Source organism: Lates calcarifer, linkage group LG4 (assembly GCF_001640805.2).
Source record: "Lates calcarifer isolate ASB-BC8 linkage group LG4, TLL_Latcal_v3, whole genome shotgun sequence".
Classification (NCBI taxonomy): Eukaryota; Metazoa; Chordata; class Actinopteri; family Centropomidae; genus Lates; species Lates calcarifer.
This window is the reverse complement of record NC_066836.1, coordinates 18,980,957-18,996,332: the sequence shown is the minus strand read 5'-3', so window position 1 is coordinate 18,996,332 and position 15,376 is coordinate 18,980,957. Positions and strand designations below refer to the sequence as shown.

At 38.7% G+C, this 15,376-nt stretch overlaps 1 protein-coding gene across 6 annotated transcripts in view; it reads left to right on the top strand.

Moving 5' to 3' along the window:
- The first annotated feature begins 1,938 nt into the window (after positions 1 to 1,938).
- The window catches only part of LOC108883866 (amyloid beta A4 precursor protein-binding family B member 1-interacting protein), a 14,731-nt gene continuing 1,293 nt past the window's right edge, over positions 1,939 to 15,376 (top strand). The window contains exons 1-14 of one of the 6 annotated variants that reach the window (XM_018677407.2): positions 1,939 to 2,040; positions 2,380 to 2,724; positions 6,095 to 6,154; positions 8,060 to 8,147; positions 8,911 to 9,113; positions 9,199 to 9,270; positions 9,346 to 9,505; positions 9,719 to 9,840; positions 9,945 to 10,016; positions 10,175 to 10,318; positions 13,075 to 13,185; positions 14,528 to 14,626; positions 14,799 to 14,883; positions 15,124 to 15,224. In XM_018677407.2, the coding sequence (XP_018532923.1) occupies positions 6,095 to 6,154; positions 8,060 to 8,147; positions 8,911 to 9,113; positions 9,199 to 9,270; positions 9,346 to 9,505; positions 9,719 to 9,840; positions 9,945 to 10,016; positions 10,175 to 10,318; positions 13,075 to 13,185; positions 14,528 to 14,626; positions 14,799 to 14,883; positions 15,124 to 15,224 (1,317 nt within the window). In that variant the 5' untranslated portion in view covers positions 1,939 to 2,040; positions 2,380 to 2,724. Of the gene's footprint in view, positions 2,041 to 2,379; positions 2,725 to 6,094; positions 6,155 to 8,059; positions 8,148 to 8,910; positions 9,114 to 9,198; positions 9,271 to 9,345; positions 9,506 to 9,718; positions 9,841 to 9,944; positions 10,017 to 10,174; positions 10,319 to 13,074; positions 13,186 to 14,527; positions 14,627 to 14,798; positions 14,884 to 15,045; positions 15,225 to 15,376 lie in introns of those variants that run through there. The other 5 variants (XM_018677410.2, XM_051070139.1, XM_018677406.2 and 2 more) reach the window with 5 other exon arrangements.

Genomic DNA, 15,376 nt, shown 5'->3' with positions numbered 1-15,376 from the left:
GGGCTGCTCTTATAGTTTCTGATTGACTTACTCAGGATGTTTTAGACCACACATGATAATGAGTGTAGCTACTGTATCAGGTAGCTACTACTCTGACAGGATAAACTGACACAGTACACAGTGACCATCAGTCAGAACTTCATGAAACTGTTGATGTCTTACAACCCCACACAACACTCAACTCTTTGCAACACTTGTTTACACTGGCTGCACTATTCATAGAAGAGCTATTATCATCTGCATCTGTTAACACATTAACTTCACCCTAGTTTCGTGCCAATAGAAATGTTTTGTATTATAATCTTAGCGGCTACTTACATTGTTCTCAAAGAACACTTGACATATGCCTCATTTTACCCTTTAGTTAATTATTGCATTATTATATGCATTCCCTGGCTGAACTTACTTAATAAACTTGAATACTGAATGTATTGAATAAAATATGTTTTTTATTTGTATTTGTTCATTTATTTATATATTTTTAATTGTAGCATTTCAACAGTTCTTGTTGCAGCACTTCCTATGATTTTATATGCAGCCAAAATTTACATTTGTTCTTTGCTCTACTGTTAATAATATTGTATTTTCCAGTTCATTGAGACTCTCTGTGTTTGGTTTGGCTTTACATGCTCACATTATTCTCCAGGTAAACACATGGCTGGAATCTGTACATTCACCACAGACGTCAGGCGAGTGAAAGACAGGAGAAGAGGAAAGGAAAATTAGACTAAAAAAAACATCAGTTTTTTCACCACAGACATTTTGACTTGTCATGGTAGAAAAAGCACAGGTTTCATTTACATGTCCAGTAAGCAAGATGACTCAGCGCACAAAGCAGCAGAGCAAACTATAACAAAATGTTGTTTAACACTGCATCTTCTTCCTCTAGGTTGTTACTCAATGCTGCATTACCTGAAGTGAACCATTTATTTGAAGGTTGTGGAAACTCACACAGGTGTTTTCAGTTATAGGAGACCTTGGTATGGCAAGGTTGGTTTATTTGTTTAGCACCTTTCAGCTACATGGCTATTCATAGTTCTTCATATAAGACAAGATATGAACCCCAAACACCTGTGAGGCTTGTGGCACTGAGAGCTGGGCCACTTTTTCTCATGATCTACTGTGACTGTGGCTGAATTGTACCTCATTTGTATATTACCTCAGACATAAGCACGTGCCAAAGAAAAAAAAGGAGATAACAATGAGCAAAAATTTAATAAAACAGATTTAACATGGAATAAGAATTAGAGTAAAATTATAGTATAGTGTGACATATGAATAAATATCCCCAGTTTTCCCAGACTTCAAGTTTTCTCTAGACTCCGGGGTCAGTAAGGAGACCAGATGATTTCAGAGGTCTGGGCAGTTCATAATGTAGCAGCAGATCAGAGATGTAAATCAAGAAAAGTACTGTGTAATAAAATGATTTATCACACAGGAAGCCAATGTAAAGACCTGAAAACAAGAGTAAAGTGCACCACTCCCTTGGTCTCCTAATTAGCTGATGCTGTCAGAGCAACAGCAAGTTTATGATTGAAGTCAGGTGTTATCCTGGAAGTTTGTTGATGTCACCAAAGTCCATATGCAAATGATAAAGGTGCAAAATATTTCACCCTGACAGGTGCAATTAAGCTAATCAGATAAGTAATAAAGAAATGCAAATCACTTATGTTCTGCACATGTACACAAGTGCTGAGGAGAAGTCTAATCAGACAAAATAAGTGGAAACACCTGTGTGACTCCACCATGACATGCAGGGCTGTGGGAAATGAAAAGAAGAGACAAGTATATTACGGTCAGTGGCTGCAGCAAAGAACCACATATATGCAACATAATTAGAAAAGTAAACCTCCCTCTGCTTTACCAGAGAAACAGTTAAATCTACTTCCTGATTTCACAGGAAGTTCAGCTAATATCTGCAGAGGCAGAGCAGGCAAAGTCACGTGTACCAGAACAGAAGTTACTTATAGACTGACCCTTGAGTGTTTTAGCATTTACACTCACTTCATGATGCTCCCATGTGTGAAAGAGGCAGAAAAGGTAAGAGGACTGAAAGATTTAAGTTGATGGTGAATGTTTAAAAAAAGAAATGTGCAAGTGATAGCTGCAACTGTATTATAAATGACTAAAATACAAATACATTTCTCTCTTCTGTTAGTCCCTTTAAGAGTTAAATACTTGAATGGTCACATCAGCTTTGTTTAGGACAAACACATGTCCTCTCACAGCAGCCAATGGATGGTTGTGCAACTAATTAGAAAACAGTAAGAAGCTCTCAACCACAAGAAAAGAGAGAACATGTTGGTTTACTGTCAGCAGGCAATGCTCTTTGATTCCCTTCATGCATATAAGTCTCAATAAATCGCTTTTTGTACTCAGGCTTTGGCTTGCCCGCCTGTTCGCCTGCCTGTCTGTCTCCTAGCAGCTCCTCGTTCTGTTGATGTGTGAGACCACAGTGGGGGACGGCAGCGCCAATCTGACATGCCTGATGAAAGCGTGGAATTCATAAACAAATGCGGTTTTGTAATGCATGCTTTGATGAGCACATGGCCGAGACTGGGAATACAGTGTTGTTGACAAGTACCAGTAATTAATATTGAAAATAGATACACCAACATCTACTGTATGTGTTTGTTTTTTTTTAATATGAGAAAGAAGTTACGGAAACAGAAGTTAGGATTGACTTTCACATGTAAGAGGCAGAAGTCCTGAGCAGCCACAAAGGTAAAGTTCACTTTCTTGATCCACAAATTTCACTTTCATATGGAAACAATACTTGGTTTACTACCATCCCCTCGACTCTTCCCCTTTTACCTCATTACAGTTTAATAGATGGTCTGTTTACTGTTCAGCATAAACACAGAATGAGACTGAGCACCACAGGCAGGACTGTATACTGTATGTCTTTCTGTTTGTGTGTATATGCACATTAGGCAGCATGTGTGTGTGTGTATATGAATATGTTTATGAGGAAGAAATGGTACAGAGCAACAAAGAGCAGGACGGAGACATATTAGTTACTGTATACAACACAGAGTACGCACTTTACACAGCCCCCAGCTGCAGCTTTAATGTATGAAATATTTCATTTTAAACTAAAACACAACCAAACAGATGTTAGCTGTCCTCCTCATTAAGACTCACCTTACATTTCACTTCTAAGATATTTTTTCACATAATCTTAATAATAATAATAACAATAATATTGCTATATACCATATACCAATGTGGTCCAAATCAGATATATAAAGTAAAGATGACAGCAGTCTTAGCTGAGTTGAAACTGATATTAAGAAAAAATAAATGATATAAAAATTTATCATCACATAATTAAAGTATCAAAAAAATCATTATTTTACATATTTTATATGTGAAACAGTGAGTAACCCACAGACAATTAACTTTGCTGTTCCTTACAACTCATCAGAGTTTTTTTCTATATTGCACCTTTGTTTCAGTTTTTTGGCTCGCAACTGAAACTACTGTTTCAGTTCACTCTCACCGCTATCTCTCACTCTCGCTCTCTCTCTCTCGGTCACAGCATGTTGCTATTTCTCCTGAAAAAGCTCTAAAAACATGTTATACAGTACCTGCCCAACACTTAATGGCAGATTAAGTTAGTGATTAGCTTGTGGCATAGTGGAGCATTTGACAGCTAACTAGTTTAACTAACTCAGCTAACCTTTTTCTCTCAGAAGTTGGTAGAGACCAAAAACAGAGCTAAAAGGAGTGTAGTAGTAGTCATTAGGTAGCAAGAAACACAATTCAGAATGAATGTTTATGTTGCTCTGCATCTACCAGTACAGTTATTGGTGTTAACTGGATGTGTAAATAAGCAAGTTTGCTGACAGGTTTGCTAACTATAGTATAACATGATTATGTCAATGCTTGTTTCTGCTGACCCAGAGTGTCCCAAAAAGCTGTTATCACAAGTTTAGAGCTGCTACAACCATGTTGTTTTTTTTTTTTTTGTTTTGTTTTTTTTTCATGTCAGCAGTGGATAGGGAAACTGCACAACTATCTAGTGAACACTGTGGAGCAATTAGCTACTCAAGAGCTGTGTATTTACTGCAGGAGGCAGAGGAGACCAAAAACAAAGATAAAAGGAGGTCAAATACTGTATTTACATTTGCCAGGTTGCTAGAAACACATTTCAAATAAATACCTATGTTGCCTCACATCTGTTGGATGCATATGTATGTACTGTATGTATGCTAACACATTTTCCATATCAGTTTAAAAAGTAATAAAATGTTAGTGTTGTGTTTATAACTTGTTTCTACTGCCCCAAAGTAGCCAAAAAAAAATCAAAAAAAAAATCAGTTAATCCAAGTTTAACAAGGAGAGGGGAAATGAGGATTGGCTTCACAGACCTAAACACACACAACAGAGTACAGATTTAATTGTAATTAGGGTCAAACAGGGTTGGAGCCTCTCCCAGCATCCACTGAGCAGAAGATAAACTGAAGACTAAAATATGTGAAGTGGAATGTGGTTAATGAATTACAGCATTAAGCTTTGTAACATAACAACAGCAAAACTTAATGACACACGGAGAAGAATGAAAAGAAAACAAGTACAACACAAAATGTGATTTCATGAAATATAATCAACACCAGAGGCAAGAAGTTGTTTGCACATGAAGGGGCGGACGCAGCATGCAAGACACATGTCATAGTCACATTAACATGGTAACAGTCACAGTTATGTCCGGTGGTACTGTACAAACATTACATGCATTTATGTATAAAGGTGAACAAATACATTAGTCAGTTTAATTATATCTTATAGGGTTTGCAGTGTGTTGTGTACAGCTTTTATGAGGTGAGACAATTAATAACGTGTGTCACTACATAATAGACTTTTCCACAATGTCCATGTTTGTACATATGATGCTTCTCCATCCATCCCATGACAGAGCAGTTATCAGAAAACTTGAAAATGTGGAGTGACAAATTAACAAGTAGACTATCAGCAAATAACAAGCTTGCTGATAACAGCAGTGCCACACCTACACATGTTGTTTCCTCTGTTTAGATGTATCGATTATAGTTTCTATGCATGCTGGATGTAGATGTATTAATAGCTATTGTTATTGATATTCACACATAGCAACAGACTCAAAGAGTTGGTAAGAAACAGGGAGCTCATTCTTTAGTTTGCTTTTTAAGCTGCTCCACATGCAAGATGTATTTTTGACCCTAAAGCTGGCAAGATGCCACCTCCATATGGAAAAACTCAGATGCAAATTTTGCATGAATGAGCCCTCTTTCTGATGAATTATCAACTACTGATTCAAAGAATGTTAGGTTCTTTATCTTGAATTTATTCAGTGGGTTACATGACACCCATCAAAGACTTTTCAAAGATATTACTGATAAACTTATCTTTGATGTTTTAGCAAATCTATAGTCAGGAGTCTTTCTTCACATTGCTTTCCATTATCTAAGTTGCAGCTTAAGTGAAATTATTTCTGCATGGTAGAATGTGCCATATGATAAAATGGGATGTGCATCCAAAAAAACAGAGGATCTTAAACTGTCTTTGATAAAGTATCACTTTTATCCATGGTTTATTGATGATGAGGTTTGTTGGATGGTGATAAAAACAACTTGTGTGACTTCACAGCCAGAGCAAGATGGAAGCCATTTTAACATGCCACACACTCTGCTTTGTCACTTGTTGAATTGTGACAATGATGCTGCGTTCCACTTGACTTTGAACATATTTAAAAACAAAGATCACATTTCTGGTTCTTTGGCTGGAGTGATGAAGCACAAGCTGTGTATATTGTTCATCTGTTGTTACAGTCATGACAGACGCATCTAAACGGTGTACACATGTGCATGCATGTGGGTGCTTGTATCTTCATTCCACAAGAATGTCAGTTGTTTGTTTTTTTCAGTACCTTTATTTCCCAAGTTTTCCACTGGTTACATGACAAACTGTTTAAGGAAACTGAAGTTAAACTGAAGTGAGATTGTCCATAGTTTTCAGTTCCTAATGCTATAGCTATGTTTCTCACATAACATGTTTTAAGCATTTTCTTTATTCCCTGTGCTGCTGCTAAAATTTCCTGTTTTACTATTTTCAGATGGACGACATAGATGCCATGTTCAGTGAGCTGCTCGGAGAGATGGATCATCTCTCACAGGTGAGTTTTATTTCTTTAAGAACAAATCTAGGAGTCTACAGCCGTGCTAATGCTACTGTGAGCTAAATGCTAATGCCCACAATGACACTAACACATGTATCTTTAGCTAATATTTAATGGCTTCCCCATTATTTTTTAGCCTGTTAGCATGGTAACATTTGCTAACTAGCATTAAATGCAGCACACCTGAGTAAAGTTAAGGCTGACGGGAATGTTACTGGTTTTGTAGGTATTTGGTGTAAGTATTATTTTACTCAAAACCAGAACTGCTGAGCTCCTGGTGATGCCACAGGAAAAGTCAGGATCACCAAAGTCACTAGAATTCATTGTCTGGAATCGATAAATATCTGTACCAAATTTCTATCCAGTGCTCGTTGAGATATTTCAGTCTGGCCCAAAATGGTGGGCCAGTGGTTGCCATTGCTAGAGCCGCTCTAAAATACACTGCACAACATATAACGCGTGAGAAACACAACAGTGTGATATCAAACATCTTTGGGTCACATTCTTTCTCAAAACATGACCAGATGAGCTGAGGCTCTTACTCCATAATGAATGTTCCCATCGGTGCTTTTGAAGTAGGAACAGGTTACAAGAGGTGAATCAGACCAATCACTTGATGTTTACCTCGCTAATCTGGATATTATCTAATTACATGTGGCAGTCTTTGTTTTGAAACTGAGCACCAGACAGAAAAATGTAAGGCGACAGTTATATGTGAAGTCATCGCATCTGGATTGGACCGTGGGCGACGCTACAGATTCCCTTAAGCACACATAAGCTGCTCATCATATAACTGTGGCACGCCAAGAAAAACATTACTCACTTGAAACTGATGCAACCTCAGCCTGAGGCGCAATTCATTATTGTCCATTTCAAATCTGTGCATGTAAGCTGAATGAATGCAGCCCTAAGAATGGGATCAATCTTGAACATTACATCAGACATAGCAGAAAAAAAAGGCTCTATATGTCACTTTGACATGCGTCCTCTTGGAAAGCCATCACAGTGACAAACACCACTCCACAGACTATTACCAGAGTTTGTAGGAAAAGCATTTTGATTAAAGCATTGATCCTCTCAGAATCTGAGAAACAAAAGGATTTAAAGTAATTCCTGTACTGCTTTGATTGGGTCCATTCTCTCTGTTTTACTGCCTTGGAGCCAGAAGACAAATACGGGTGTTTTTTATCCCTGACTTAAGGAGCTTGGAGGTGTCATTTAGGCAGCAGCTCCAGCATGACGACATATGTTTTCAGACGCATTCATCAAGGTTGACCTGCACGCTGGCAGGCATCATTTTGTGTACAGGTCGGCAGTCTGCCCAACTTGTATACCGAATATTTGAGCAGGCTTGTGTTAATGTTTAAAATATTACAGTTTAGATATTTCCTCATAGGACTCTGATTCCTTAAGGGAGACACAAGTTTGTGAGAGATGTCTTAATTAGTAGAATAAAGTGCCATTTCATTGGTTCTTGTGAGACTGTCACGGTACAGTTTGGACAAATCCCTTTGTCTCAGTGAGCTGATGTGTGATTTATTGTCTGTGCATACGCTGAGGGTAATGTGTTCTCTAGTACAGCTACAGCTTGCAACCAGAGCATGATAAAGTGCATGAAAACAAAGTCAGTGATAAATAACAGGCTTGTGTAACATAATGGAACAACATCTCAGAGCAGTTCAAGGACACATGTGGCCCACTTTGATTTCTCAGCTGCTCTTTGATTACACGTGTTATCTACAAACTGTTGCTTCTATCAAAATGATGACTTCTGTTTGAAATGTATTTTAGATCACAATAGAATTTTCACAATATACAACTGTCATTTATTGGAGTGGGCAAGACAGCGGAGCCCTGAGGGATTGAGTGTTATTTATCTGCCACCATATGGTTTCCCTGCAGAGTTTGTCGCCTGCAGCAGACCCACCAGAGGCAGATCCTGCTTTACACAGAGAAAGCACCTTCTCCATTGGCTTCACAGACCTGAATGGTGAGTGTTCATTCAGATGGTGATACTCTCATCCAAAGCAAGAAAAGTAAGAACAGCCATGTTACACAACCAAGAGTCACATTGCCCTGTAAGTAAATGTGACGTAAAAGGATGTGAGCAGGGAAGATACGAGGCAGTCTCTCAAGAGATAAGATTTCTATTTGAAGTTGGGGAGTGGCTGTTTTTTCTTTTGCCAGCTGGTCATGCCAACCTCCAGAAACCAGGAAGCACAGAGGTTGTGATAATCACTTTGGGAAGGGAAGGATGGTAGTGGCAAAACACACTGGAGAAAATACTCAGTTCTTAGCAGCAGTAGCAAAAGTGAGAGAGCTAAAGAATATTTAGCTCTGATTCAATACAAAATGAGAAAAAGTTGTGTTAAAGAATACTTAGACATTTTAGTGGAAACAGCTAGCCTGGCTCCTACAGTCTTGTCGTCACCAGCCATCAACAATATATAGATATAATGTGTTAGTTATTGACCTTTAGTGTTGCTAAGCAGAGTTTGTTGTTTTTGGACACAGTCAAGCTAGCTGCTTCCCTCTGTTTCTAGTCTTATGCTACGCTAACCTGACATTTGCTGCCTTGAAATAGAGTTCTCTTAACTTTTTAATTTTTACAATGCAAACATGTTTTGACCTTTTCTTGCTAAATGAAAAAGGAACTGACTTTGTAAGTGAAACATCTGAACCTTTTTATTTTCTCATATATCTTTTGCTCTGTTTCTATAACTTTGGCTACCACTGCCCTGAATTCCTTACAGAGTCTCTTAATGAACTGGAGGACCACGATCTGGATGCCCTGGTGGCTGACCTTGGATCCAAATCAACCACACAAGATCTCACCACTCATCAACAGAACAGCAGCCTCACAGATGATCAATTTGCACCACCTGCCATGACTCAGAGATCTGAGGCAGCAGCTGCTCTTCCTCAAACACCAAACACTGCTGGAGTGCAGCAGAGGGTAACCCAAAATTTGCCACTGATCACAAAAATAAATTTCATGAACGTGTTAAAATAATTGATGCTTTCTGATATTATTCTTCCAGAGTGAACCCCAGACAAAAGCAGACAAAATTAAAATGGCTCTGGAGAAGCTGAAAGAAGCCAAAGTGAGGAAGGTAAAGTCAGTTTGTGTGTGTCTTTCTTCACCACAGTTAGACAGTGAAAGTAACTGAACTTTTTGCCCTTCCTAGTTGATAATAAAGGTCATGATGAGCGACAACAGCTCCAAGACTCTGATGGTGGATGAAAGACAAACGGTGAGAGAGGTTCTGGACAAGCTGTTTGAGAAGACACACTGTGACTGCAACATCAATTGGAGCCTGTGTGAGACCAATCCTGAGCTGCAAATTGGTGAGATTACTGTAACACACACACACACACATGCTATACATGCACTCAGATCATGTGCAGGCAATCATCTGTGTGTGTGCACATATAGCACATGCATTTCCACAGAGGCATGAGACACTGTTGCACACGTGTCAGGACTGAAGATTGATGCACACGTCCAGGCAGGTTCAGAGTGTTTCTGGCTATCATACGCCAGGTTTCTCATCTTTTCAGAGAGAGGCTTTGAGGACCATGAGAGTTTAGTGGAGCTGCTGTCTGAGTGGACTCGCCACAGTGAAAACAAAATCTATTTTGTGTCAAGACCTCAGAAGTATGTGATGTTCACAGACCCTCAGGTAAGTCGGAGCAAGAAACTGTATATGTGTATTTTCTTCACGTGAGAAATCGACTGTATGGTCTAACACTTGGTAAACTCAACCATGCCTCTCTCTCTCTGAAGATATTTTACATGTGGAAGAAGAAGACAGATTTGACTGGGATTAACGAGCATGCCAAACAACTCTTACTCAAGGTTAGTCCACACCTCATATATTACAGTGATTTTGATAAGCTGTAGTGCATCATTTATAATTCAGAAAACAATTGTTTTATAGCATGTGTTATTTCACAAATGGACAGTATTCAATTAATTTCAGTGTTGCATCTCATGTGTCTCCTGTGACTCTACAGGAGCATTTTGGGGGCTCTACTCTGATTGTTCCTGATCTTGAGGGAATGCTGTACCTAAAGGAAGATGGGAAGAAGGTTTGGAAATCTCGCTACTTCGTGCTCAGGGCCTCAGGCATCTACTATGTACCCAAAGGAAAGACAAAGGTATGGCAGATTAATTCGAAAGATTCATCATGTTTCATTTTAAATGCATGTTTAACAGCATGTTTATGGTGTATTGTTGACACCAATGTATTATTGTCTTTGAGACAACAGGTAGATGAGAGACATTTGGTACCCTTTGTGGGCAAAACCACCTCCCACTCAAACACAGAGAGATAATTCTGGTAGGCTGTTGTCATGACAGTGGAAGTGGTAAACACTATGGTTATGTTTTATGAGGCGATTTCTGGCACCATGCACAAAAGAAGCAAGTTGAAACACTTTATTTGCATTTACTCATTGTCTTACATTTAATTATTAACTCACAGTAGTTTTAAGGTGTTCAAACTTAAAACCTGATTTTTATCACCGAGAGAAGCTATTCAAGTTGTTGGAAAGTAGGTTGTTTGGGAAAGCGTGCAGAAATGTGGATACTTTAGACTACTTTTTTTTTTTTTTTTTTTTTTTACCTGAGGTTGACATTTCCCTCTAAACTTCTCACATGGTTTGCTGATCTAATATCTCACCAAAATCAAAGATTAGATCAAACTTTTCTTCTTTCCTCTCCCCTTAATCATCTCATTACCGTTCAGATTTATCTGGTGACCATGTTTATCAAAAAGGTTCATGAAGTAGTTAAAACTATTCATAAATGTAACATTTTAAGTCCATAAACACAGTTAAGTCAAACATATCACACTCTGTTTAAACAATGGTTCTTTTGGGAAATACCACATTTATTTTTCATGCTACGAGTTAGATGAGAAAATATCACTGTCATGTCTGTAGGTTCAGAAGCCACAGACAGCAGTCAGTTAGCTTAGCTTAGTTTAGCTCAGAAAATATAAATGGGGGGAAACAGCTGGCCTGACTCGGTCCAAAAGCAAAAATCCACTTATTACCACCTACAAAGTTAATTGATTAACATGTTACATTTGTTCATTAATTCCATTAAAAAATGACAAGTTGTTGTTCTATGCTAGGCTAGCTGCTCCAGTCTAGGCTGACTGATAAATAGTAAATCCTCCTTGCAAAACCACAACTTGTTGAATTTGCACCTTACTTAAAAAAAAAAAAAAAAAGAATTAAACAATATATACAATATGACATTATAATTTGTGCACTAGTACATAGATTTTCTTTACATTTGGATGGAGCCAGATTAGCTGTTGTCCAATCTTTGTGCTAACTAGCTTAATGCCGTATCCTGAAGAGACATCAAGTCATATTGATTTTCTTAATTAAACACTTTAAAAAAAAGCATATAATAATAATAATATAATAATAATAATTATACCACACTAAAAACAAAGTTACAAATGTTCGATATGTTCATGTGTATAACATATAACATCAGTTATATCTTTCCCAAATGTTGCAGCTCTGACAGATGGTGTCAGAGGGTTTTCACAGATAATTACCAACTGTCTGGTTGAAGAGACAATTAAAAGAAAAGACTGGATAAGAAGGGTTAGGGTTAGGGTTAGTTTTTCAGCAGTAATTTTACAAGAGACATGAGATTCTTTTCCTTGTGCAAAGTCTGTGCTGGCTTACATCTGAGAACTCCAGCAGAGCCAAAGCAGAAAAGGCAAGAGCTGGAGAAATGAAGATGGACAGTGTGAATTGAGGCCTCGTCTTTGTTGAAGAGAAACATGTCATTTTGTCACTGAGACAGAGCAGAAAAACACCGCCCATTCAGGCTAACTCCAAAAAATCATCCAAGAGGGAGAAATAGATGGAGTGGAAACTGTGTTAGGCAGATGTGCAAATCGCAAACATAAGAGAGCTGCAGGAATCATCTGAGGCCAAGGACACATGGATGAAGCAGAGGAGGATCTGGAAAGGATAGTTCATCAGGACGAGAAAAGAGAAATGTCCAAAATCTGACAGAAAAAAAAAAAACGTATTAACTGCTGTCGTCCAGCACTATGAAATGCACCCACACGTACAGCGTGACAAAACAAGCGGAGACGAATAAGTTAGTGTCATGTATGAAGAAATTATAAAAATGGAGCCATGATCATCAAGCAGGCAGAGAACAGGTTGGAGAAAAGTAGAAGAAACCTGATAGAGCAAAATTAGAAACAAGAGTCATCCTGCTTCCAGGAAAACATTGTTGTTAGTGTGGTTCAAAGTGTGAACATGCTTCTGCTTCAAATAAAAAATGGAAGGAATGTTGAAATGCTTCAGAGAGAAAAACAAAATCTTTTCCCAGCTATGAAGCTTGATTGTGGACTTTTTGAAAATTAAATGAAGACAAATGACCTTGCATTGACTTGTTTTCTTTGAAGTGTCTTCATTTTTAATACCTACCATACAGTAAGACTGAGAAAATTTACTTCTCTACACAACATGCTAAAAAACAGCAACGGCCCCAAGACAAAAATAATGAAGGCGCTACATTTAGACTGCTCGAATTTATGCTGTCTCTTAAACAACACATGCTCTAGATTGGCAGCAGTTTATAACATTTTTAAAAACGCTTGGAAATTGATTGCAGTGTCTTGTGAATAAATTACATATATGGACAAACACGTGTGTTGATTTTCCTGTGATGCCAATATGTGAATTCTTCCACTGTTCCCGTCAAGCTTCCAGGAAGAGCTCTGCTGTGCACAACACATGTGCAGTATAACCTGAGACTTATTACAGTATCATGTACATAAACACTACAGTTAGTCCCAAAAAGTATTCAGCAATGCATATGTTCCACATTTGTATCTGTCACAGTACAATAATATGCTGTTTTTCTCTTCTAGTCATCCAGCGATCTCGCCTGTTTCATCCGTTTTGACAAAGTCAACATCTACACCACCAACAACTACAAACAGAAATACAGAGCTCCCACCAACTTCTGCTTCATGCTTAAGGTCAGTGCAGCAATTTTAATCAACCGAGAAACGTCCACATTCACATGTATATTTAAATAAAGTTATTCTGAACTCTGCAGGGGTTTCTGCAGTATGGTGACACTGCACCTACTTGGAATCCAAGTCAGTTTAGATTAAAGATGCATATGCAATGAGGAAGTCAGATGAAACAGTTGTGATCTGTAGCAGAGAGTTTAACACCATGATAGTCAGTGCAGAGGTCAGGTTTGAGGAGGCGGTTTATCATTTAACATACAGTATGTGGTGGTGGTGTGTCAGTGTGCAGTATCCTTACATTTGCAGGGTTGTAACTGATATTATATGAACCAAAATCATACACATGACCATTAAATTACACTAAATGCATTTACTGTATGGTTCTTTGGTTACAGCAAATATTAACAAGACTCCTCATAGCTGCGCTCACACATAGCAACAGATAAAGATCAAGTTGTCAGAAGATACTTAAGTATTCTTGCCAGCCACATACTAAGTCATGTTGTGGGGAAGTAAGATGAGTGAAGAAAAACCAACAAACCTCCAGTGGTTTAGTCCAATTTGAACTTTGGGTGAATGTGAGTGGTTTTTTTTGTTTGTTTGTTTTTTTAATTTCAAGCCACTGTGAGAACCAAGACGAATAAATGTTTGCAGTAACTGTGATGTTGATGTCTTGTTTCATGGAATTATAGTACATCTAGGATTTCCAGTTTTTGTTTTAGCTTCACAAACAGCTACATTTTCAGTAAGCATTTGAGCAGTAATACCAGTGTAATTGGCGCTTCATGCTTAATGGTGCAGTAACAGCTTGGTATGGTGCGCCCTCTGCTGGCTCTTGTGTGTACAACAAATACACAAACTGAGAGCAGTGATGCAGCACTTACATTTAATAAATTTAGCTGTCATAGTGACTTTGACTCAGTGACTCAGCCTGTGAAAACTCCTGTATGATGTCCTCTGTGTCTTTGTGCTTTGTCAAACTGTTAATATAACCCAGGTGATATCACAGTGATGTCATCAGGGTTATCTCAGCTTGACCTTTGGACACTACATGTTTACAACAGAGTTACAAATGAAGGCTGTGGAGTTTTTGAAAGACATGGGTGTTTACCCTGGGGTCATGGACTAGCAAAAGACATTATTAAGTTGCATTATGGGAAGTGTAGGATGCAGTGTTTTGAAGCTTGACCCATTCTGGGTCAGAAAATCAGAATGCTTTGACATCTGCTGCATCTTTTATAATCTCTGTTTATCATGAGTCTTTCACCTTTATGGCAGTGCATTTCTAAATCCATGGAATGTCCCTTTAACATCACTGCTGTCTCTTCCTGTACTGTTTTCCCAGCATCCCTGCATCCAGAAAGAGTCTCACTACATCAAGTTCCTGTGCTGTGATGACGAACACACACTGTTGCTGTGGGTCAACTCCATCAGAATAGCCAAGGTCAGATTAAGTGCTGTCAGTAACACATGTCTCTGAAATGTGGGCACAAAAATAAATCATTTCATCGCAACTCGGCCTCAGTTCCAAATTATTATACAGACAGAAAATTGCATTTATATTTCATTACTGACAAAAGAGTAAACAGATGTGTTCCCTCTGTGTATGTGTTCAGTATGGGACCGGTCTGTATAAGAACTACCAGGCTGCAGTGAAGAGAGTGTCCACTCTGCAAACTCTGCAGTCTGCTGCACACAAAGGTAAGTCTGCACACGTAGAATGTACACTGATCAGCCACAACACTGAAACCACTGACAGGTGAAATGAATAACATCGATCATCTTGTTGCAATGCAATGTTCTGCTGGATAACGTTGGGTCCTGACATTCGTCTGGATGTTACCCACCTGAACATCATTGCAGACTAAGCACACCCCCCTTTGACCTGGCCTCCAAACTCCTGAGATCCCAATCTGATCCAACATCTGTGTGTGATGCCAGATCCACGGAGGCCTCATCCCACAACCCAGTGGACCCAAGGACCCGCTGCCAATGACACAGCATCAGACACCACAGGACATCCCATGTGGTCCTGTGCACCAGTAAGTCAGAGCTGTTTTGATGGCACACAGGGGACCTATACAATAGTAGGCAGGTCGCACAGATGCTGGAACAGACTGGGATCTGGGGAGCTTGAAGGCCAGATCAACACTTTTTCATGTTCCTCAAGCCATTTCTGAGCAGTTTTTGAGGT